Source organism: Gorilla gorilla, chromosome 2 (genome assembly GCF_029281585.2).
Source record: "Gorilla gorilla gorilla isolate KB3781 chromosome 2, NHGRI_mGorGor1-v2.1_pri, whole genome shotgun sequence".
Taxonomy (NCBI): Eukaryota; Metazoa; Chordata; class Mammalia; order Primates; family Hominidae; genus Gorilla; species Gorilla gorilla.
In genome coordinates, this window is record NC_086017.1 from 42,676,896 (window position 1) to 42,700,901 (window position 24,006).

A 24,006-nucleotide genomic window follows, 5' to 3' on the forward strand; every position below is an offset into this window, starting at 1 on the left:
CCGGGAGGTGGAGCTTGCAGTGGGCATACATCGCACCACTGCACTCCAGCCTGGGCGACAGAGCAAGACTCAGTCTCAAAAAAAAAAAAAAAAAAAAAAAAAAGCAGTGAACATGGGGCCCAGCGCCATGGCTCACACCTGTAATCCCAGCACTTTGAGAGGCCGAGGCAGGTGGATCACGAGGTCAGGAGTTTGAGACCAGCCTGGCCAGCATGGTGAAACCCCGTCTCTATTAAAAATACAAAAAAATTAGCCGGGCATGGTGGCACGCTCCTGTAGTCCTAGCTACTTGAGAGGCTAAGGCAGGAGAATTGCTTGAACCTGGGAGGTAGAGGTTGCAATGAGCAAAAATCATGCCACTGCACTCCAGCCTGGGCAACAGGGTGATACTCCATCTCAAAAAAATAAAAATAAAAACAAAAAACAAACAAAACAAAAAAAAGTGAACATTTATAGCTTGGTACTATACTAAGCACTGTACATTTAGTAACTCATTTAACCCTGATAGTCAGGTACCTGTATCATTCCCATTACATGGATTAAAAATTTGAGGCACCGAAGGGTTAAGCAACTTGTCCAAAGCTCCAGTTAAGCATGGTGGAGCTCTCAAGTCTGTAGTCCCAGTACTTTGGGTGGCTGAGGCAGCAGGATTGCTTGAGGCCAGGAGTTTGAGACCAGCCTGGGCAACACAGTAAGACCTTGTCTCTAAAAAAAAGAAAAAAGGAAAAAAAAGAAAAAAAGAGTAGTAGAGCTGAAGTGTTAGTTTAGCTGAGTTCTGTAGTTAACCACCAAAGCTAGATATTTACTTTTACCTTTTATATGTGCAATTCAAGTTTCTCTATTCTAATTTATAAAGTTCTAGGTGACTAGAGCTCCCATGATATCATCTGACATGTTGCTGTTCTGGACTCAGGGTTGTTGAAAGCAGCTGACACACTCTGTTAATGATTCCAAGGCCAGAGTCAGGCTGCAGTGAAGAGTTGGCCTGGTGTGTAAGAACTCCATCCCCCCTAACTGGCAGGATGCAGGCAATGATTCAGTAGGTTAGGCTGGTTCCCCCCATCCCATCCCCTCACCCCCTGCCATCGTTCAAAATAGTAATTATGATGTAATGTTTAATGTTTAAAAAAATACTCTGGTGATTTATGGACTTAAAAACTATCTGAATGCACCCTGAGGATGATGGTGAAAGGTGCAATTTTGACATCAAAACAAGTGGGTGCATCTAATATTTAATTAAAGGATCAGATGAAGAAAGCAGATGCGAAGTCGCTCAGATGGAAATGTGGCCTAACCCCCAACCCAAGGTCTGAGAGAGTGACAGAAGCTAGTGTCACCTTCGAATACAAAACATGGCTACAGACGAATTCAAGAAAGAATGAAAATGTATTGCTTATATAATTTTAGGGCTAGTTTCTTTCTTTTTTTTTTTTTTTTAACGAGGCGGAGTCTTGCTCTGTCACACAGGCTGGAGTTCAGTGGCAGGATCTCAGCTCACTGCAACCTCCAGCTCCCGGGTTCAAGCAATTCTCCTGCCTCAGCCTCCCGAATAGCTGGGATTACAGGCGCCTGCCACCACATGCGGCTAGTTTTTTGTACCTTTAGTTTCTTCTTAGTTAATTATTAAAATACAAGATGATTTATTTTCAGGATTCTTGAAGGCATATAGACTCCCTTTCAAATGTAAATGAGCGGAGGAAAAACTGGAAGCCTGCGTCCTACTCCTTTGCTAACAAAGGGTGTTTATTAGCTAGGATGGCAATGAAAAATTTAATACAATGTAGTTTATGGCAGTGGACTGTGTCTTTGGCTCCTCATCTGGATGTGTAGCTCCGGCTCCTCATGGATAAGCTGTATAAAGCCTTATTAGATTCAAATACTAACCGTCGCTATGCCATATTAAAAAAAAATCATTATAGCTATAAGCTGTATTTCTTATATAAGTGGGGTTAAATTGGTTGATATAAAGATTTCCCCCATTCCTACCAGTGCTAAAAAATTGTCTTAACCAAAATTAGGAATGTGCTAATTTAACAATTTACAGCACAGGCCTGCTTCCTGGCAACGTGCTGTCAATTCAAGAAAAGAAAGAAGGAAAGCTACTTCACGATGAGAAATCAAACCTCACCCCCACTTCTCGCTCTCTCTTTTCTTCCTTTTTTTTTTTTTCCTCTGAGCAATGGTCCCCAGGAAACAAACCCACAAACCGCTGTCAAGTTTGATTCCTCTTTCTGGAGTTACAGCCTTCCTGCTCCTTCGTGATGGCTCAGCTGAAGTACCACCTCTGCTACTCGTTTTCAAAGTACATGTTGAGTCTTAGGAACAGGAGGACGATTGAGGTTTTTTTTCCTTGTCATCTTTCTTTTCTTTTTCTTTCTTTCTTTTTTTGGTGGTGGGTGGGGCCAAACTAAGAGGGAGACAGCAGGTCTGGGCCAACCCTCTTCTGACCCTCTGGGGCCATCTTCCTTCTGGCAATTCTCTTCCCCCATCTGTTTTCCTCTTGTTTTTGTTTTTTAAAAAAGAAGGAAAAACAATCAAAGAAAGGAAAAGAAACGAAACAAAACAAAATTACGTGAAACATCTCTATGGCAAGGCCAGTATGGTAGAAAATTATGGTAAAAAATTATAGAAGTGCATTGATTCATATGAGCATTTCATGTTTCTACACAGGTCTCAAATTATGGAAGAAATACATTGTTTAGGCAAGAGATGGTGGCATGAGAAGCTTCCTCTTTAATTTTTAAATTATACAAAGTTTGCTTCTTCGTTTGGCAAAGGAGGGGCTCTGTTTTGGTCTTACTTGATCAATAATTTTTCACTCCTCACACATTTCAGAAAATGTTACTGATGTTCGTTTTGCTCCAGGTGCTGAGGAGGGAGCTCTGGGGGCAGCTGAGGGCTTAGGCGTTCCTGGTGGGGCTGCCAGGCTCTTCCTCAGCCTGGGAAACGCTCCCATCTCAGGACAGCACCCTGGCCCCCAAGACGGCTTCATCCTTTTGGAGAGGTACTTCTGCAGCTTCCTAGGGCCATCAGCACATGTGTCCAGCTGGGTTGATTTAAGGGCTTTTTCCAGGGTGATTTTCCCATGGATTCCAATGAGCAAAACCAGAGGAGCTGGGGAGGTCCATGTAGTGTATTTTTAAATTTCTCCATCTTTATGATCCAGGCATAGTTATGCAGGTTGGACACCGAGGTGTTTTTTTAAATTGCTTATCGAAGTATAATTTAAACAGTGAAATCCTGCACAGATCTTAAATGGCATTTATAAGTTTTGACAAATGTACATACACGGCAATCTATTTTTATTTCACCACCCCAGAAGGTTCCTTCATGCCCTTTCCCAGTCAATACCTCCTCATCCCCCAAGGGTACTTTTCCTCTCCCCATAGCTTAGTTCTCTCTGTTCTAGAATTTCCTGGAAATGGAATCACACAGTATGAACTCTTTTGTGTTTGGCTTCTCTCTCCCAACACGATGTTTTTGAGTCATCAGGTTGTTGCCTGTACCAGGTTAAATAGGATATCACTAACAGCGAGATAGTGTTAAGAAGGGGACAATTTTTACCCCGTTGGCCTCCAGGCCAGATACTACCTAAATCCTGATAAGTGGCCCTCCTTGCCCTTCCAAGTGAGTCTCTCTCCAGGGCCATGCAAGTTCCTCTCCCAGAACCGCTCAGGCGGCCTCGGGCACCACCCAGATGGCTGCGGGGCCATCACCAGGTCGCCTCCCCAGAACAGCTGCCCCCTGCTTCCCCCCAGCCCCATTAAAACTCAAAAGGGAACTCTGGCCCCTCTGCCGATCAGAATTCAGACTCGCTTAATTCCATGCATCCAACTGCACACAACCGTGTGATGTTTTGGTGATCAGATATGCAGAGTTCTTTAAAAAACGTAAAAAGAAAAAAAGAAAAGGTGGGTAAAAACCGAGATCTCCCGGGCAGTGGATATGTCTCGGTTGAGCCAGGGATTCAGAATGAAATCTTTTCTTTTCTTTTTTAAATAAACGGAAGAGTCGTTCTCTGCTCCTCGCTCAGAAGGTTTCAAAGGTCGTCACACTGAAGCCCGGGGGCGTTCATCTCCCCAGCGGCCGGGAGAAGGGAGGAGGTTGGAGGGAGGAGGGAGGGAGCACACAAAAGCGGGCCGTGCTGAGAGGGCTAATGTTTCCTGTTTGCCTGGAGCCCCCTCCCCTGCCTCCCCTCCCCCAGCCCCCTCCCAGCACTCGGGCGGAAGTGAGTTTGCTCCTTTGGAGATTAAAAGGATTCCGAATTCCGATCAGTCCCAATAACCGGCGTACTGAGGAGAAGAGGAGGAGGAGGAGGAGGCAGAGGCGGCAAAGCAGAGAAAGAGGGGGCGCGCGCGCGCGCACGCAACCCGAATTGGGGGAGTTGTGCAAAGCCCCAGGAGGCCGGGGCACGGCGGGAGCAAAGCTCGGTAGGCGCAGCGCGGCCGAGGCCACCCGCGTCCGGATCGGCGACTCCTTTCAGAAAGATGACGCGGGCGCGAGCCGGCGGCGTTGGCCACGCGGCTCCCGAGCTCGCCGCGCGGGGCTGTTGCCGGTTCCACTGATTCCAGCGCGCCCGAGAGGAGCCTCCATCCCCGAGGCTCGGGATCGGAGGGGGGACCAAGGCGAGGGCGAAATGGCCCGATGACAAAGGAAATGTGATCCCCCTTCTCTGCCAAGGTTTCAGAGAGGACGGACGTGAGGAGGAGGAGGGGCGCAGGGCGCGCGCGGAGCTCGGATAGCATTGCACGACGGCCCGCGCGGAGCGGGTACATCTAATATCTTCCTGCCGATGAATAATTCAGGGCGGCCCGCGGGGACCTGCGGCCCCGCGCGCTAAGCCGAAGGGGAAGGAGCGTGCGGGAGGCGCCCAGGCCAGGCGAGGCGGGGGCACGAGGGCTCCGGGCCGCGTGGGGCGCGCGTGCGTGTTAAGCGCGGGCAGCCGCGGCCCGGCTGGGCAGGCGCGCGGGAGACTCGAGGCGCGTGGGACGCGCGTGCGTACTGCACGCGTGCGGCCGCGGCTGGGCCACCACGAGCTGCAGCTGCTGCGGGGCCCACCGCCCTGCAGGGGAGGCCGTGCCTGGCCGTGCGCAAGCCCCAAGCGCAGCACGCCGGGCCACCCAGGAGCCCCTGGCCGCCGCGTCATGCGGCGGGGCAGCCGACGTCGCGCGGGGAGACACCGGCTTGGCGACGCGCCGCTCCCGCCTTTACTAGTTTGGGGCTCCTTCCCCTCCCAAGAACAGACTAAATCCGTTTAAAGAAAAGCAACGCACCAAATACTCGTGGAACCAAATTCTGCTCTCGCCAGGACTGGGACTGCACAGCGAACTCTCCTTTTGGGAACTCCTTTCGGCTATCGCGAAGGGAAGCCTCAGCTGCTCCAGGGAGTCTTCCGACCTCCCTGCCCCCGCTCGCCCCTCGCCTGTCGGGGCTTGTTCCGGCGTTCCCTCTTCGGAAGGCACGCGGCCCCCAAGTTATCCGGAGGAATCTGTGTCGCCGCTGGATAGTGGCATTTAATGCCTGCAGTGTCGGGGGTGGCAGCGCTTGGGCCGGACGTGGCGAGGCCAAGCGGGCAGCGCTGCTCTGGTGCCGGCTCCCGGATTGCAGGCCTAATCGATGCATTTTTCTGAGTGAGTCGGTGACTCCCCCACCCACCTCGTCCGCTCTCTCCTCCTCCTCCTCCTCTTCCTCTCTGGTCTCCTCCCTCCTCCGGGCTGGGTTGCAAATGGCTTCGTTCCCCGAGACCGATTTCCAGATCTGCTTGCTGTGCAAGGAGATGTGCGGCTCGCCGGCGCCGCTCTCCTCCAACTCGTCCGCGTCGTCGTCCTCCTCGCAGACGTCCACGTCGTCGGGGGGCGGCGGCGGGGGCCCTGGGGCGGCGGCGCGCCGCCTACACGTCCTGCCCTGCCTGCACGCCTTCTGCCGCCCCTGCCTCGAGGCGCACCGGCTGCCGGCGGCGGGCGGCGGCGCGGCGGGAGAGCCGCTCAAGCTGCGCTGCCCCGTGTGCGACCAGAAAGTAGTGCTAGCCGAGGCGGCGGGCATGGACGCGCTGCCTTCGTCCGCCTTCCTGCTTAGCAACCTGCTCGACGCGGTGGTGGCCACTGCCGACGAGCCGCCGCCCAAGAACGGGCGCGCTGGCGCTCCGGCGGGAGCGGGCGGCCACAGCAACCACCGGCACCACGCTCACCACGCGCACCCGCGCGCGTCCGCCTCCGCGCCGCCACTCCCGCAGGCGCCGCAGCCGCCCGCGCCTTCCCGCTCGGCACCCGGCGGCCCTGCGGCTTCCCCGTCGGCGCTGCTGCTCCGCCGGCCTCACGGCTGCAGCTCGTGCGATGAGGGCAACGCAGCTTCTTCGCGCTGCCTCGACTGCCAGGAGCACCTGTGCGACAACTGCGTCCGAGCGCACCAGCGCGTGCGCCTCACCAAGGACCACTACATCGAGCGCGGCCCGCCGGGTCCCGGTGCCGCAGCAGCGGCGCAGCAGCTCGGGCTCGGGCCGCCCTTTCCCGGCCCGCCCTTCTCCATCCTCTCAGTGTTTCCCGAGCGCCTCGGCTTCTGCCAGCACCACGACGACGAGGTGAGTGCGTGGGGGCGTGTGTTTGCGTCCATCGGATAACTGCGTGTGTGCTCAACAGGGTTTCCCGGCCGGTCCCACAGCGAGGGGAGGAGGCCCTCTCCGGATTTGTTTTGTATTTCCTTTGGCTACGTGGCAGTCCTTGCTACCAAAGTTGATCATGACCTGGGAAGTATGTGGAAGTGGATTCTGTGTACGTGTCGCGAGGGGCTCCGAAAAATCCCATAGCGTGGGGTCCTCCCTTTTCTGATTTTAATTTCTGTGTGGCAAAACGTGGCAATCGTCTTGAGTTAGGCGTGAGTTGGGAAGAGATAGGTGTGTGTGTTTGTGTAGACGTGGCCTGCTCTTGTTTGCACACCAGAGGCCTCCCAACGTGCTGAGAAGGCGCTCCTTTATTTTCAGATTTTTGTTTGGAAAACTCATAGATTGTTGCCTTTAAAATGGGGCGTGAGCCCGGAAGAGATGGTTGTGTGGGTGAGTGCGTGGAGTTTGTGTGCCTCCGTAGACCTGGTTTCCACGTGCGCACTTGTGAGGGGAAGACTGGTTTTTTTGTTGTTGGGACAGCATGGCAGTCCTTGCCTCCTTATGTTGGGTAAGAGTGGGAGCGTCTGTGGATCTTTGAGGGCCAAGGGCCCCCAGTCTTAAGCCCTTCTCTCTCCGCGGCTGCTTCCTATATTGTTTAAAATGCGTGTTCTGGCCCCTGAATTCTCCTAGCGTGAAATCGCCGTTCGTGGGCCCACGGCTGCACCCCGAGATAGAAGCGGAATAAGGGGACGACGTTACCTTCACCAGCCTGAGTCTCTTGGGCCGCGCCCGCCTGCCCCGACTCCAAGCCCTACAGGAACCGGTTTCCCTGGTTAGGAGGTATCCACCCGGCTCAACCAGGGGCTCGACTTCCTTGGAAAAGACCAAGGCAGCCGTACGCTGCTGGAACGCCGGAGTGCAAAGGCTTTTAGGGCTACATTGCAACCCTCGGGCTCGATTTCGCCCTTTGGGCTGTCGAGTAAACTTTTGCTTTTCACACAGTGTGACCCCTTTCTCCTTTCCACTTTGGTATTATGCGAGTGTCGTCTTCTCCCCCGAACCCAATGAAGGCAGGCCAAAAGTCTTGAGAAGCGGGCTCTTGCCGAGGGGGTCGGTAACTTAGGCGATCTACCTGTAGACCGGTGAGAGAGGGTGTGGGTGAAAGTCTTGACTTAGAGCGTAAGCTGGAGACTGCAGAGGCTTTAAAAGCCATAATGGGGGTCGTGGCCTGTGTGAGCTGGAGAGTGGGTACCGAGCACCGCAAAGGTGAGCCCAGCGCCGCTGCCTTTTCCACTCCTAACCTGTTATTTGGGGAGGAGGGCGGAGCTGTTGCCTGATGGCCTTTAGCTGGCTTCTCCTGTTGGACAAAAGTTGAAATTCTAATCTACTTGTTGTAGGCATCTCCTTTTAAAAGGTTTCTTCTAGGTAAGAAGCTAGGGGGCAGTTATCTTTTTTTTCCGTTTTTAAACTTTGAATGGACTCCTAGTTTTAATATACTGTGGGTTCATGTTCTTTCATCACTTTTAGAAAAATGAGTGATTGAGGTAAATACCGATCCAAATCCCAGGAACAGAAAAATGGAGCCAATTCACTTGCAGTTTGGGATCAAATGCAGGGTGAGCAGAATGGGGTTGAATCCAGGAGTTTCCCCTTCTGAGAGGTGCTTTTAGTTTAAATGTCAGTTTATATTTCCAGTTAAAGATAAACCTATATTTTATTTGGGCTGAAACAGTAGATGCTCAGTGTTGGCAGACTTGTAAAAGATTTATTCACTTTTAAAATTAGAGAACCCTTCAAACTGCATTGGGGAGTGTGAATTGAGAAGTGAAGCTCTCCACTCACCCTGGGAGGTGCTCGGAAGCTCTTCAAATTCACTTTTTAGCATGTGCAATGTCAGGTTGAAGTAACTAATAATCCTTAACATAAAATTTGCTCAGTTTTGAGCAAGATTCTGCTTGCTCTCTTTAGCTTTTCATTAAAAACATTTCGGAAATTGTTTGGCCTTTTTATTCATTCCTGGATTTAGAACGCTAGAAATTTGAGATTAAAGGTGACAAACCAGTGTTCTGAGTAGAAGACTAAAGTGTTAGGAGAGACAGCACTAACAGGTAGTGAGGTTCATAAACGGTTCCACCTACAGCTTAAATAATTCCTTTTCTTTTGATCACGTTAACAGTTTGAGAATATTGTTCCTTTAAAAAGTCATCCCTCTCTGGCTGGGAAGGAGCTTTAGGACATTTTTGGAGGATGATAGACTGACCCATATCTGGACTGCGATACACTGAATGCCTAAATCCACATATTTTAATGTGTATACTGTCTACCTCAATTTTTAAGATGAGCTCCTTAACTGAGTTGCTTCCCTTGTCCACAGGCTCCGTTAAATAATTCAGAGTAGCACCTTTTCCTTATAGTGACTCAGGCCACCTGACCTTGGGAAGGAGGCCCAAACACCCTACCCCAGCCTGTAGGGTCTCTCACCCAGGGGGACTTTCTTCCTTAAGCATCCCCTTGTAAATGCCTTCTTAGGATTGGCAAGTAAGGTGCCTTGTCTGAGCAATTGGCTTTAAACCGTAATGATGATAACCTGGAAATCTTTGGGTTTTCCAACGAAATAATGAGACTTGCTTGCTGCTACTCTTATTTTGGCTTATTTCAACAACGTAGTTGGGGCTTTTCACTAGTTCTGTGCTTCCAGAGTCCGAAAGGCCTGCAGGCTCTGTGGCCCAGCCAGCATCCGGGCGGGGAATCCAAGGCGAGGAATCCGAGGTCGCCGTCCCCGGAACAGCTGGCCGCGGGCCCGCTGCGTGCCGCGGGTCCCGGGAGAGGCGGGCGAAGGTAGAGTCGCCGCGGGCCTGCGCCGCCGCCCGGCCAGCCCGGAGCCTGCCTCGGCTCTGGGGACGTGGCCTGGCCGGCGGCTGCTCTTCTCCCCGCAGGCACCCGCTGGGGTATTCACGGCCGCTCTGGTCAGGGAGTAGGGTCTTAGCTTGAGTTTTGGGGGAAGAGTTTCACAACTAGGGAGTTGTGAGCGCTGCTCCAGCTGCCCACAAGTGGCCCTTTAGTGTTGTTTTGCTTTTGGCACATAGAACGTGAGCCCTTTGCAGCCTTGGAGGTGACACCGGCAGCAGAAATGCTGGGTGTGTTGTGTGCCTAAGCTGGGCGTCAGGATTCTGTGAATGGCGGGAAGTTGAGCAGGGTTTGAACCCAGGAAAGCCTCTGTCACTAGCGGTGAGGGGCAGTGGGGGTGACATTGTTGCCACCTGGAAAACATTGTAGCCCACCCCACCCGAGGATGGCAATATTGTTCCCAGTTAGGCAGGTCTGGGGGTGGCGTTTTCTGGAGTCTGGTTGGAAAAAGGGGTGCAGGTGTTGGTAGAATCCGTGCGGTCCCTGTGTTAGGCTTTAAAATGCCTCCTGAAGAGAAATGTTCTAGAATTCCAACTTGATTTGACCCTGAACATTGAGCACTCCTGGGACTGTCTCCTGGCAGGAAACTTAAAGTGGCTTCAGACACTTGGAACAAGGAGGTTTGCTGCCTAAAATAATCGGTTGTTGTGTGAATTTGTTTTGTATATTGTAAGTCATATTGTAAATGGGACTGTACCTGTATTCAGCACCAGTGTATATTATTCTCTGTTCCCAAAGTCTAAGTTTTTTCAGGTCTGCATATACTCAGTGTATGCATGCTTATTTTTAAATTATATTCATGTTCTTGCTATATTCATGTTCTTGTTATAAAATCCATACCAAAATATTTTTAAAAGCATAATACAAATTTCCCACTTACACTGCATGTCGAAGTAATTCTCTTTTTAAAGGTGTGAAATGTAGGTATAGCTAAAGAACCACTTTCCTATCTTTTCCGTCTTTAGAGGCGATCAGATGTAACTAAGTTGGTGAAATTTATGATAAACTTTGAGAATTTATACCAGAAATTGGGATTTTAATTGGAATCCGATTGATTCATATTAATTTCAACAAATTTTTTAAAAATTTTTTTTTAAAGTAAGGACAAGGAGAGAAAGTGAACAGAAATGGGTATTCTAGTATTTCTGTTACCTGCCTTCAACCTGCTCTACACTACTGGGTGAATATGTCCTCTGAGTGCAGACATCTCACCTACTGGCTGGAAAACCAAACTTAACTGCCTTGAGAATAATTACAGAGGTTGCTGCTTTGAATCCAGTTCAGCAGGTAGACATTAGGAAGCCTATTGAATTCAGAAAATGCTTGATAAAAATATAAGGGAGGGAAATGTTCATTATTGATAAGTTAATTGGTTAGCCTTTGTGGGCTTAAGGTAGTTCCATTAAAGTGCATAGGAATGGATTTTTCAACATGGACCCTCAGGAAGTGGGCCACAGCTAGTTTGGCAAGCCTGTGCTGATGAGGTTGCCTTGAAGGCATAACCTGTCATAAACTGTGCTAGTAATATGGAGGCTGTTGTGGTATCAGCACTGTCTGGGAAACCTTTTGTGATTATTTGTTCAGTTTCCTTCCTTTACAAAGATAAACTATAGTGGTTTTAGTGGTTTGGGGATTGCATAGATTTGATAGAAGATTTTTATTTCCAATTCTAGGAATATACATTTTGGAAGACAAGATATTTGGGGAAAAAACGTTACTTTTTCTAGACTTCCAGTTCTTCATTTGACAACAGTATTTGTTCTTTATCATTGACGTTGTTTTCAAAGTGAAATAGTTGTACTTGAAATGGGGAAACCCAGGAGGCCGAGGTTGCAGTGAGCCGAGGTTGCAGTGAGCCGAGATCATGCCATTGCACTCCAGCCTGGGTGACGGAGCGAGACTATCTAAAAAGATACAGGGAAATCTTCCTAAAAGTGTTTGAAGAGGGTCAGGCGTGAGCCACCGCGCCTTTGGGAGGCCAAGGCGGGCAGATCACGAGGTCAAGAGATCGACACCATCCTGGCCAACATGGTGAAACCCTGTCTCTACTAAAAATACAACAAAAATTAGCCAGGCGTGGTGGTGCGTGCCTGTAGTCCCAGCTACCCGGGAGGCTGAGGCAGGAGCATTGCTTGAACTGGGGAGGCGGAGGCCGCAGTGATCCGAGATGGTGCCGCTGCACTCCAACCTGGGCAACAGAGTGAGACTCATCTCAAAAAAAGAAAAAAAAAAGTGTTTGAAGATTGGGTAAAAATTGCCATTTCCCATCTAGTTCTCCCTCCCGTTGTATTATAGCTACTTACTTAATACTTTTATTTAGTCCTTCTCTTTTTTTCTGAGATGGAGTTTCACTCTTGTTATCCAGGCTGGAGTGCGGTGGTGCAGTCTTGGCTCACTACAACCTCCACCTCACGGGTTCAAGTGATTCTCCTGCCTCAGCCTCCCAAGTAACGGGGATTACAGGCGCTCGTCACCTTGTCCGGCTAATTTTTTTTCTTTTTTTTTTTAAGTAGAGACGGGGTTTCACCATATTGGCCAGGCTTGTCTCTAACTCCTGACCTCAGGTGATCCACCTGCCTCGGCCTCCCAAAGGGCTGGAATTGATTACAGGCAAGAGCCACCGCGCCTGGCCCTAGTCCTTAAGGCTGAGTCTCACTCTTCCCAGGCTGGAGTGCAGTTGTACAGCTCCTTAAAGCCTTGACTTCTCAGGTTTAAGAGATCCTCCTGCCTGTGTCTCTCAAGTAGCTGGGACTACAGGCTCTAGCCACCACACCTGGCTAATTTTTGTAATTTTTGTGGAGATGGCGTTTCGCCGTGTTGCCCAGGCTGGTCTCAAACTCCCAAGGTCAAGTGACCTGCCTACCTAGGCCTCCCAAAATGCTGGGATTTCAGGCATGAGCCATCTTGCTGGGCTAGATAGTCCTTTTCTTTTCTTTTTTTCTTGAGATGGAGTCTCGCTGTGTCACCCAGGCTGGAGTTCAGTGGCGCGATCTTGGCTCACTGCAACCTCCGCCTCCCTGGTTCAAGCAATTCTTCTGCCTCAGCCTCCCAAGTAGCTGGGACTACAGTCATGTGCCACCATGCCCGGCTAATTTTTGTATTTTTAGTGGAGACGGTGTTTCACCATGTTGGCCAGGCTGGTCTTGAGCTCCTGACCTCAAGGTGATCTGCCTAACCTCCCAAAGTGCTGGGATTCAGGTGTGAGCCACTGTGCCTGGCCCTTAGGTAGTCCTTTTCTAGAAGGATCTCAGGAGGCTTAAATGTCTAGTTTCCTCAAGTACTACTTAATATGGATGCAGCTTTCTCCTCACATGTAAAATTATGAGCATAATTGGGCTTTATGTCTTTTCACTGAAAAAAGGAACTAATAATCGTGCATATATAGTAAGGGAGTTAGCTCTTGTGGAAGCTGTCAATGAAGTTAAATGGCTAAAACGCTTTTTTTTAAGTGGTTTGCCAGGGTAAAACGTGTTTATAAATTTTTCTGGTTCAAGAGAAATTTTCATTAAATAATTCTGTAGCTCTAAAATTTAATCCCCTCTGAGTTATTTCTGGTGCTAAAAGTCACATGGTTTGCCATTTCTCCATCCAGTTCTCTACACAGGGCAAGGTTTATTTTGTCTGTATTCATTCTTAGCAAATAAAGGACCATTTCAGTGTCATTTTTGACACAGGCAAAAGGGTGAGATGAATTCTATACTATGCAGGCAGTTTCAAAATACTGCTTCCCCCCTTCTCCCACTCCCACCCATAAAACTAATAAAGGTTAAAGGCCTGGCTCACTAAGGCTGTTTTTGCTATCTCTGACATTTTGGAAGAGAGCAAGAGAAAGATAATGACAAAGAATTACAGTTGCCTTAAGGGAGCAAGATGCCACCCATTGAAGCCTACTCTGTTACCGCTTTTCTTCTTGACCTTTCAAGCATTGTGGCTTGCAAGAGTAAGCTTGATCCATCTTCCCTCTAAAGCTGATGTGACCTCCTGCTTGTTCAGTACTAAATTATTCCCCTCCTTTTGAGGTTTTGTCTATACTCACAAACTGAGTTGACTGAAACCAGATTGACTGTTTTGATTGACAAGACTCTGACTTGTCAACCTAAAAAGTGGGAGGAGTAGGGGGCCTAGTGGTGTCCCTTTACATTTGAAACTGTTTGACTTAAACGATATTCCAAAGTAAATCTTTGCCTCTCCCATGCCATCTCTTGCCTTCCTCATGTTGTAGATAAATGCAGTTTGCTTACAACTGGCTTTCAAGGTAGAATGAAATGAAATGGGGGAAGATCCCACTCAACTCCCATCCAGGCAGGGTGCGGTGGCTCACGCCTGTAATCCCAGCACTTTGGGAGGCTGACGTGGGCAGATCACATAAGGCCCAGAGTTCGAGACCAGCCTACCAACATGGTGAAACCCCATCTCTACTAAAAATATAAAAATTAGCCGGACGAATCCCAGCTACTGAGGCTGAGGCAGGAGAATCACTTGAGCGTGGGAGGCGGAGGTTGCAGTGAGCCAGGATCATGCCATTGCACTCCAGTCTGGGCGATAGAACAAGACTGTGTCTCAAAAACGTATCTTTAAAACTCCCATCCAAACCTGAGTTTTAAAGATACTCATATTAGACTTAGGCTAATAGTTTTTTTTGTCATCCTTACTGTAGATTTTCTACTAATCCTAGATGGTTCCTAACCAGAACTTTAATTCCCATCAGGTGAGTTTTTTTTTTTTTTTTTTTTTTTTTTAGAGGGAGCTCTGTCACCCAGGCTGGAGTGTAGTGGCATCATGTTGGTCAGGCTGGTCTCAAACTCCTGACCTCAAATGATCCACCCACCTTGGCCTCCCAAAGTGCTGGGATTACAGGTGTGAGCCACCACACCCGGTCAGGTGAGTTTTTTTTTTTTTTTTGAGACGGAGTCTTGCTCTGTCCCTGAGGCTGGAGTGCAGTGGTGCGATCTCAGCTCACTGCAAGCTCTGCCTCCTGGGTTCACGCCATCCTCCTACCTCAGCCTTCCCAGTAGCTGGGACTACAGGCGCCCGCCACCACGCCCGGCTAATTGTTTTTGTATTTTTAGTAGAGACGGGGTTTCACCGTGTTAGCCAGGATGGTCTCGATCTCCTGACCTCGTAATCCACCCACCTCGGCCTCCCAAAGTGCTGGTATTAACAGGCGTGAGCCACCGCGCCCGGGCTATGAGTTTGTTTTTAGTGAAGCTATAAATTATCAGTTGGCACAAAAAATTAGCAGCCAGTTGTATTTCACTCAAAAACAATTTTCCACATAGAAGTAGTAGTCTTTAGCAATAAAAATACTGTTTTCAGTAATTATGTTAGCATATTGAAGTTGTGATTATTGGGAATGAGGTCCTTTGTCATGAAGGGTAGGGGGATAAATCTTTTTTTTTTTTTTTTTTTTTTTTTTGGTGGAGTCTCACTCTGTTGCCTAGGCTGGAGTGTAATGGTGTGATGTCGGCTCCTTGTACCTTCTGCCTCCTGGGTTCAAGCGATTCTCCTGCCTCGTCTCACGAGTAGCTGGGATCACAGGCATGCACCACCATGCCTGGCTAATTTTGTATTTTTAGTAGAGATGGGGTTTTGCCATATTGGCCAGGCTGGTCTCGAACTCCTGACCTCAGGTGATCTACCGCCTCAGCGTCCCAAAGTGCTGAGATTACAGGCGTGAGCCACCGCGCCTTGCAAGGGGGGATAGTTCTTGATTGTGGTCATTTATCTCTAAGAGCTTCTGCAGAATAGCACATTTTGTCAACATTAATAGGTTTTAAAGCAGAGCAGTGGGCACAAAAAAGAATAAAGTGGGTGCAGATCAGTTGTGTAGACTGAGGACATACCCTCCTGGCTCTGACACCCTGTGAATTCCAGGGGCCCTTGAATGGACTTTGGAGCCTGAGTGGTCAGTCAGGTCAGGCGCCTCTGAGAATGAGAGCCTTTGTAAACATCTGTTGGCTGCTGCATCCTGTAGCTGTTACTTCTGGAAAGTTTGGCCAGCCATTTTCTTCTCGTCTTAACCTTTTGCAGTTAAAATGTTTTTCTTGAAATGCCAGTGGATTTGGGGAAGTCGTTTCATACTCTTTTGGGACTAATTGGGATAATTATTAAAATGCTGTTGTATAAAAAATCTGCACTTAAGTTTTGCTGCTAAATATAGATTGGATGACTACTTAAGCACTGGTGTTTTAGAAATGAGAATTGTGAATGAGTGGCATCAGCAGCCATTATTACCATGTATTGGACACTTAAAGGAAGTCAGGAGTTTAGATCATATATCTCCGCATTTTGGTCTGTGCCCTCTGAGATCAGTGTCAAAGGGAGATATTTCTATTACTTAGGATTATCAATAGATTTGTACTGAAAATGCTTCCAGAAATGTTGTAGATAAGCATTGAGCAGGAGAGTAGAAAGTTTAGGTAACAGTTGGAAAAATGTAAGACTCCTGATAGGCAGTCTTAATCAAGTGTCTATTTAATTATTTGGCTTTGCTTGAGCACTCTGATTCTAGGTTAGATTCTGCTTTGCCTCAGTTTTTGCATCTGTAAAATGAGGGTAACTCTTTGCAGTGTTGTAAGGAGTAGAGCTGAAATATAAAGTCTCATAGCACAGTGCCCTACAATTGAAGGCAATTGTAAACTTTTTTTTTTTTTTTTTTTTTTTTGAGATGGAGTCTTGCTCTGTCACCCAGGCTGGAGTGCAGTGGTGCAATCACAGCTTACTGCTGTCTCAACCTTCCCAGCTCAAGTGATCCTCCCACCTCTGCCTTCCGAGAAGGTGCATGCCACGATGCCCGGCTAATTAAAAAAAATTCTTTTTGTAGAGACTGGGTTGCACCATGTTGCCCAGGCTGGTCTCTGACTCTTGGGCTCAAGCCACCCTCCTGCCTGTCCTCCCAAAGTGCTGGGATTACAGGCGTGAGCCACCTCATCTGGCCCCAATTTACATTTTATATGAGGTGTTTGAAAACCACTAATTTTTCTTATAATTTTTTTGTAGAGACAGGGTTCTCACTTTGTTGCCCAGTACACTGGTCTTGAACTCTTGGCTTCAAGTGATAGCAATCCTCCTATGTCAGTCTCCTAGAGTACTGGGGTTACAGGCATGAGCCACTGTCCCCCACTAGAAAACACTAATTTTTTTTTTTTTTTTTTTGACACGGACTTTCCGTCTGTCGCCCAGGCTGGAGTGCAGTGATGTGATCTCGGCTCACTGCAACCTCCGCTTCCCAGGTTCAAGCAATTCTTCTGCCTCAGCCTCCTGAGTAGCTGGGACTACAGGCGTGCACCACCATGCCTGGCTAATTTTCTTTTTTTCTTTTTCTTTTTTTTTTGAGATGGAGTTTTGCTCTTGTTGCCCAGGCTGTAGTGGAATGGCACGATCTCGGCTCACTGCAACCTCCACCTCTCAGGTTCAAGTGATTATCCTGCATCAGCCTCCCGAGTAGCTGAGATTACAGGCATGAGCCACCACGCCCAACTAATTTTGTATTTTCAGTAGAGATGGGGTTTCTCTGTGTTGGTCAGGCTGGTCTCGAACTCCAACCTCAGGTGATCTGCCTGCCTCCCAAAGTGCTGGGATTACAGGCGTGAGCCACGACGCCCTGCCGTCACCACTGATCTTTAAGGCCAAGATATTGTGTGGGGGCTGGGGAGAGGAAGGGAAACTGTGGCATATCAAGGAAGCAGATCAACTTGCTCAATGGAACAGTCTAATCTCAGCAACTAGAATATTTAGTAAGCATTAATGTCATGGTATTGTGTGTGTGTGTGTGTGTGTGTGTGTGTGTGTGTGTGTGTGCATTGGAGGAGGCATCTGAAGAGGAATCAAATCACAAGAAAGGCCTTACTTAAGTCTTCATAGAAGAAGCTTCTCCATTACAAATGGGAATGCTGAGGTCTGGGGTATGAAATGACTTCATCAGAAACTGTCCTGACTCCTAGTCTAGCACTCTTTCCACATTGCTATTTATGTGACAGTAACGTGTTATTGACAAGTGTAGCTTTTTGAGATTAACCCTTAAAAATCTGCTTAATACTAAATTTACTGCCTGAATTTTTTTTTTTTTTTTTTCCGAGATGGAGTCTTGCTCTCTCGCCCAGGCTGGAGTACAGTTGGCATTATCTTGGCTCACTGCAACCTCTGCCTCCTGGGTTCCAGCATTCTCCTGCCTCCCCGGGTATATGGGACTATAGGTACATGCCACCATGCCCGGGTAATTTTGTATTTTTAGTAGAGATGGGGTTTCACCATGTTAGCCAGGCTGGTCTTGAACTCCTGACCTCAGGTGATCCGCCTGCCTTGGCCTCCCAAAATGCTGGGATTACAGGTGTGAGCCACCGTTTTGTTTTTTATATTTTATATTCCTGCTTTGACCTTTTCTAAGTCATTAAGGAGAAAGTTAAAAAGCATAAATGGGCTCTGGTCTCTTAGCCAAAAACTGAGTATAACCATCTTGCAAAAAACTGCCTGTCATTCCAAAATTAATTTAATAGTAAGTATTACCAGAACGATAATTTAGCAAGGGAGAAAGCTTTGAGTTTTGTTAATCTCTTGAAATGATAACTCCATCTTACAGTATCAGGGTGAGGTGCATCCTCTGGGCATATTCTATTCCAGATTGCCGGGAATGGAGCTCACCTCCTGCTCCTGTCCCCATACCCTCTCACCCTGGCCCCAACACCTCAGAGCAATTTGGCATTGATGGATTGGGGATTTTTACACTAAGTCTGGCCTCTGTCGATATCAGTGGATTTAAGGACCAATTCCAGCTTTTGCCTGATTGTCAACTTCCAATGAGTTATGCAGGTTGGGTTTGACTCTCAGAAGATGCCCAAAGTCTGCCTTCATTCCTTTGCAGAAACAAAGGACACTTCTTAGTTTTCAAGCCATAGAATGCCTCCCCCTGCCCGAAATGTTGAGGGGTTTTTTTGTTTGTTTTGATGTTTGTTTGTTTTTTTGCTGGAACTGGAGTGCAGTGGCGCAATCTAGGCTCACTGCAACCTCTACCTCCTGGGTTCAAGCGATTCTTGTGCCTCAGCCTCCCCAGTAGCTGGGATTACAGGCGCCCGCCACCACGCCTGGCTAATTGTGATATTTTCTAGCGGAGACTAGGTTTCACCATGTTGGCCAGGCTGGTCTCAGGTAATCCGCCTACCTCAGCCTCCCAAAGTGTTGGGATTACAGGCGTGAGCCACTGCGCCTGCCTGCAAGTGTTGAGTTTTGATGGACTTTTCCCCACGTTATATAGATGGGGGTGGGGGACCGTGGGGGATTTTGGAGATGAAAGGGGAAGAGTGGCTTGAAAAATGCTCTCAGCTTCTTGGTATAGGTAAGACCATGAGCTACAGAGTAACAACTGGATTTAAGTCCTAGTGTTGCCCTATGTGACCTTGGACAAGTCACTTAACTGACTTGATTTCTGACCTTTAAGATGGGAGTGATGGGGTGGCTACATCTTCCAGACCTATTTGTGGGGAGCTCTTTCACATGAAGGTGCTTTGAAAGAGCTAGAAAAATTTATATTGTAATGTATGTGCCCATAACTGTAAATAATCATGAAAAAATTTGGCTTCAACTTGCCTGCAAGTTGCAGCCAAACAGCTAAAGTTTCTTTTCATGAAATTAAATAATGTTGCTTATCTTCCTTTTTTTTTTTTTTTGAGACAGAGTCTCGCTGGGATGCCCAGGCTGGAGTACAATGGCGCGATCTCGGCTCTCTGCAACCTCTGACTCGGGTTCAAGTGGTTCTCTTGCCTCAGCCTCCAAAGTGGCTGGGACTACAGGCGCCTGCCACCATGCCTGGCTAATTTTTGTATTTTTAGTAGAGATGGGGTTTTACCATGTTGGCCAGGCTGGTCTTGAACTCCTGACCTCAAGTGATCTGCCCTCCTTGGCCTCCCGAAGTTCTTGGGATTACAGGCATGAGCCATTGCACCTGGCTGTTATCTTCCTTAAAAGATATTTTTTGGTTGATGGCCAAGCAGTATTTGATGCCATGAAATAACTTGGGCAGTTCCTCATTGCTGACAGAACTTGATGTGTTAAAATTTGCCATCAAAATATTTGAATGCCTGTTTCTGCTCAGTGTGAATTGTGGTCTTTGCTAAAGATGTATAAGAGCAGTCTACATCCTGTTCCTTGCTTTAGTCTTGTGGTTTGACTGTTTGGGAATATAAAACTGAAAAGGAAAAGGTGAATTGTGGTGGGGGGGATTCTCTACTTCCCTATATGGCCACTTTATATGTGGTCTTATTTAAATTACTAGATGAAATTTAAACACTAAAGTTGGCCATGCACAGTGGCTCATGCCTGTAATCCCAGCACTCTGGGAAGCTGAGACAGGAGGATGGCTTGAAACTGGGAATTTCGAGACCTGCCTGGGCAACAAAGCAAGACCCTGTCTCTACAAATTAGCCGAACACAGTAGTTGTGCCCCTGTAGTCCCAGCTACTGGAGGAGTGGAGAGGGCCTGAGGTGGGAGGATCACTTGAGCCCAGGATATCAAGGCTGCAGTGAGCTATGATCATGCCATTGCACTTCAGCCTGGGCAACAGAGTGAGATCCTGTCTGCTAAAGTTAATGGAATCCAAATAAGTTCAGATGGGGAGATGAGTTTGAGGCTGAATGAACAGTAATCTTGGGGAATAGTCAGGTGTGGTGGCACACATAGGTGTTCCCAGTTACTCAAGAGGTAGAAGGATTGCTTGAGCCTGGGAGGTGGAGGTTGTAGTGAGCTGAGATCATACCACTGCATTCCAGCCTGGGTTCCAAAGTGAGACCCCGTCTCAATAAAAAATATTATAATAAAGATTTTAAAATTAGACCTTTTACCTAATTTTTTCTACTTCTTTCAACATCTGTAAGGAAGAGATAAGGGTACCCTCCTCTTCCTCCCTTCCTAGGGGGTGGACGATTGATAACATTGAAGAAATAATTGGTGTGTCAGGGGCCAGAGCCACATTAATTAATAGATAATATAAAGAATTATTGACTGGGCTGGGCGCGGTGGCTCACGCCTTAACCCCAGCACTTTGGAGGCCGAGGCAGGTGGATCATCTGAGGTCAGGAGTTCTAGACCAGCCTGGCCAACACATGGTGAAACCCCGTCTCTACTAAAAATACAAAAACTAACCAGGCTTAGTGTTACGAACCTGTCATCCCAGCTACTTGGGGAGGCTGAGGCAGGAGAATCACTTGAACCCGGGAGGTGGAGGTTGCAGCAAGCTGAGATTGCACCACTGCACCATTGCACTCCAGCCTCGGTGACAAGAATGAAACTCTGTCTTTAAAAAAAAAAAAAAAAAAAGAGGCAGCTGTTTTTGTTCCCAAACCTGTTGATTGTAATTAACCCAGCTCAAGTAAAGATGAAATAGGAGTGCAGAATATCGTAATTTCTATGAAAACTGACTGGAATTTCTATGAAAACTGATTTGATAAAGTAAGCTCTGGGGAAACAGCAGAGAACGAAATAGTCCCACATCCCTCAGGCCCTTGTAGACTTCACATTGGGATAATAAGATGATTCCCTGCCTTTGCTGTGTCCTTAATCTGCTTCTGACTGGAGTGGAGGCTGCTGCTGTTGCAGAGGGAGCATCTGTGGATGGCTGGTTTGGAACCCCCGGCTATCTCCCCGGTGTGAAGTAAGACATTCAGTGTGTGATGGTTATAATCTTAAGAGTGAGAGGGGCAGGTTGAGTACAGGCTGCAGGAGTACTGAGAATGCTTTTTTTTTTTTCATTTATTTATTTATTTATTTTATTTTTGGCTCAGGCTAAAGTGCAGTGGGAAGAATGACCTGACTTTTTTGTTTGAGAATCAAATGAAATATTTTCTGCAATATGCCCTGTTTATAAGTGAAGACATTTATGTAGAAATTTAAAGTGAAGGAATTCATATGCAGACAGTGCTGCATGGGGGCTAATGGGAGCACCTGCTATGCCCCACCCTCATCCTTGATCATTGGGAAAAAAAATGGGTTTTTATTTGTTTTTTAATTATTCATTTTCCTAAAACAACAGGTTTTTACTTCCTTTGTTTCTGTTGTTAGCTTGAAAAGAGCCTTCAGGGATTTAGAGGAATATTCCAAGAGGAAAATTCGTTTTTCCAATTTAATTTAATTTTTAAAACCACATAGGTGCTGGAAATACAAAGAAAAACCACAGCTCTGTTCAGCTGTGGACTGACCCAAATATTTGGAGCTTTGGGGCTCAGAGTTACCTCCATGTGTATGGATGAAGTAAGGTTTAAGTGTCTCCACTTTTAAACTGAAGTTTGGTAGGTGAAACCGAGTGATTGTGTTTGTTACGGTGATAACTGGAAACCATTTTAAGAAAGGATAGCAAATCCTGTCATAGCAGGAGATATAGTGATTAAGTCTAGATGATGTTTGGGACTTGACGCAACAGCTACAAATTTCATGTTAAGCCTGTTGTGCAATAAATCCAGACTTGCCTTGATTGAGATCCTACAGCTAAAGTTGTTATCTGTCTTCATCTGCAGCTTTATTGTTGGTTTATTTAAGTAGATTTTGTGTTAATTACATACACAAATGTTAACATACACAGGCATACAATGAAAGGCATTAAATATACCAGGGCTTCCTAGATCGGGGGAGTTTTACTTCTAGTATAGCCAGTTTTAAAGTTGGAAAACGAACATTTCGTTTTCTTATAAAAGGAGGGATGGTGGGAGGCCGAGGCGGGTGGATCACAAGGTCAAGAGATCGAGACCATCCTGGCCAACATGGTGAAACCCCGTCTCTACTAAAAATACAAAAATTAGCTAGGCGCGGTGGTGGGCGCCTGTAGTCCCAGCTACCCTGGATACCGAGGCAGGAGAATCGCCTGAACCTGGGAGGTGGAGGTTGCAGTGAGCCGAGATCGCACGGCTGCACTCCAGCCTGGTGACAGAGCGAGACTCCATCTCAAAAAAAAAGGGATGGTGTTCACATTTGGCGTTTTGAGCGTTCATTTTGTCTAGGGTCTACTACATAATCTGAGCGCATAATTTGTCTGAATTTAATGACAGTTCATTCTATCAGTTCCTCTTTGTCCTAGCCCCATAGAACTTAATTTTTCCAGATTTTTTTGTTTGCCTATTGAGATGTAAAATCAATTGTCTTCCCCATCAAAAAAGGTATGTAAAACATCAAATGGAATAAAATTTAAAAGTCATGAGCAAGATGAAATTATGAAGATGAGAAGGAGGTGATGTTAAACTCTGGTTTGAGAAAAGAGGTTGAGTTTCAGGCTCTGCTGGGTTCCCGTTATTGGCATGTTAAGGACATCTGGACAAATCACAGTTTTTGCATGTGTAACATGATGGGGGGAGTGGGGGCAGAATGTCCAAGGTGTAACATTCTGTAGCTTCAGCAGGTTAAGAAACATTCTCATTTTAATTTTTTGACTTTACACCTATTTGTAAATGTTATCACTGTGAGAGGGTCCTCTCCCCCTCTAAATGGTAAAAGCAGACAGGTTGGCTCACTGTGAACAGAAAAGAGGAACCCGGATCAATGAATGCTTAATCAAAAGTATGTTAACACTTGATAGGAGTGAACAAGGGAGGGAAGGGGTTACAATTTTGTTTTAAATGTGTGTTTAAAAGATAACATTTAAGGGATTTGGGAAAATAACGTTTTGTTTAGAATTCACAACACTTGTCATTTTAGGTTGTAATTTTTCTGAGTATGTCTATGCCTGTGAGTATAATATTTGATGTTTTTCATTTCTCCTTCCTTCACCATCCTTGGTCAGCTCATAATTGCTGGATGAATAGAAAACTGAGATTTTTCTTGGGGAGATCTTTTATCCTAGGAAGTAACTTTAGTTAACTCTAATCCTGATTTAATTATAAGTAATATATAAACCTATTTTGTTTGGATTATCTGTAAATTTTATTTTTAAAATGTACCCCTGTCCCACTTCTTTCCGAAGTTGTGGTGTACCAGGTTCGTGGGGCTACTTTGAAGCAACCATTTACATACACAAGCATATAGAGGTTAGTCTTAAAAGACACGTGTAGGTGCTACCCTGTACTGACTTGCTGGTCATTACTTGCTCTAAACTTGGCCTTTATGATGTGAAATTTATTTTGCCTTTTTCTGCTTCTGATTGCCTCTTTTATTTGGCTGTTGCCAGCAATGCGCATCCTTGTGTCCTTGTAACCCTCTCTTATAGAAGGGAGATCCTCCCCTCCCCCGACAGCTCCCCCAGCAAGGAGATCTCTAGAACCCTGGAGAGGCACGTTTGAGATGTTAATAGATCCCAGCACTTTGCTACTTTGCTCCGGAGAGCTTGCCTTCCACCAGCCGCATTTCCTCCCTCCCCACCCCTCTCTTATTGCCATCAATCTAATGAAAAAAATGGCTGGTCCTGTTGTTTTACTCTTCATTTGTGCAATTGCTATGAGGTGTGCGTGAGCTTTTCATATGTTTATTGGCCATTTGAGTTTTCCTCCTGAATTCCCTGCTCCTGTTCCTGGGCTGATATCTTGGTTAA

The 24,006-nt window shown here is 47.1% G+C and overlaps 2 protein-coding genes across 3 annotated transcripts in view; one reads left to right on the top strand and one right to left on the bottom strand.

The window, feature by feature from the left end:
- Nucleotides 1–1,093: 1,093 nt before the first annotated feature.
- LOC101123947 (uncharacterized) lies at nucleotides 1,094–4,803 on the bottom strand. Its single transcript, XM_055383362.2, has one exon. It carries the CDS (start codon nucleotides 4,773–4,775, stop codon nucleotides 4,272–4,274), a length of 504 nt encoding a protein of 167 aa, XP_055239337.1. The 5' UTR covers nucleotides 4,776–4,803; the 3' UTR covers nucleotides 1,094–4,271.
- Nucleotides 4,804–5,716: 913 nt separating this feature from the next.
- The window catches only part of TRIM71 (tripartite motif containing 71), a 79,336-nt gene continuing 61,046 nt past the window's right edge, over nucleotides 5,717–24,006 (top strand). For both annotated transcript variants that reach the window (XM_004033807.5, XM_063703667.1), the window contains exon 1: nucleotides 5,717–6,577. In XM_004033807.5, the coding sequence (XP_004033855.4) occupies nucleotides 5,726–6,577 (852 nt within the window). In that variant the 5' untranslated portion in view covers nucleotides 5,717–5,725. The remainder of the gene's footprint in view (nucleotides 6,578–24,006) is intronic.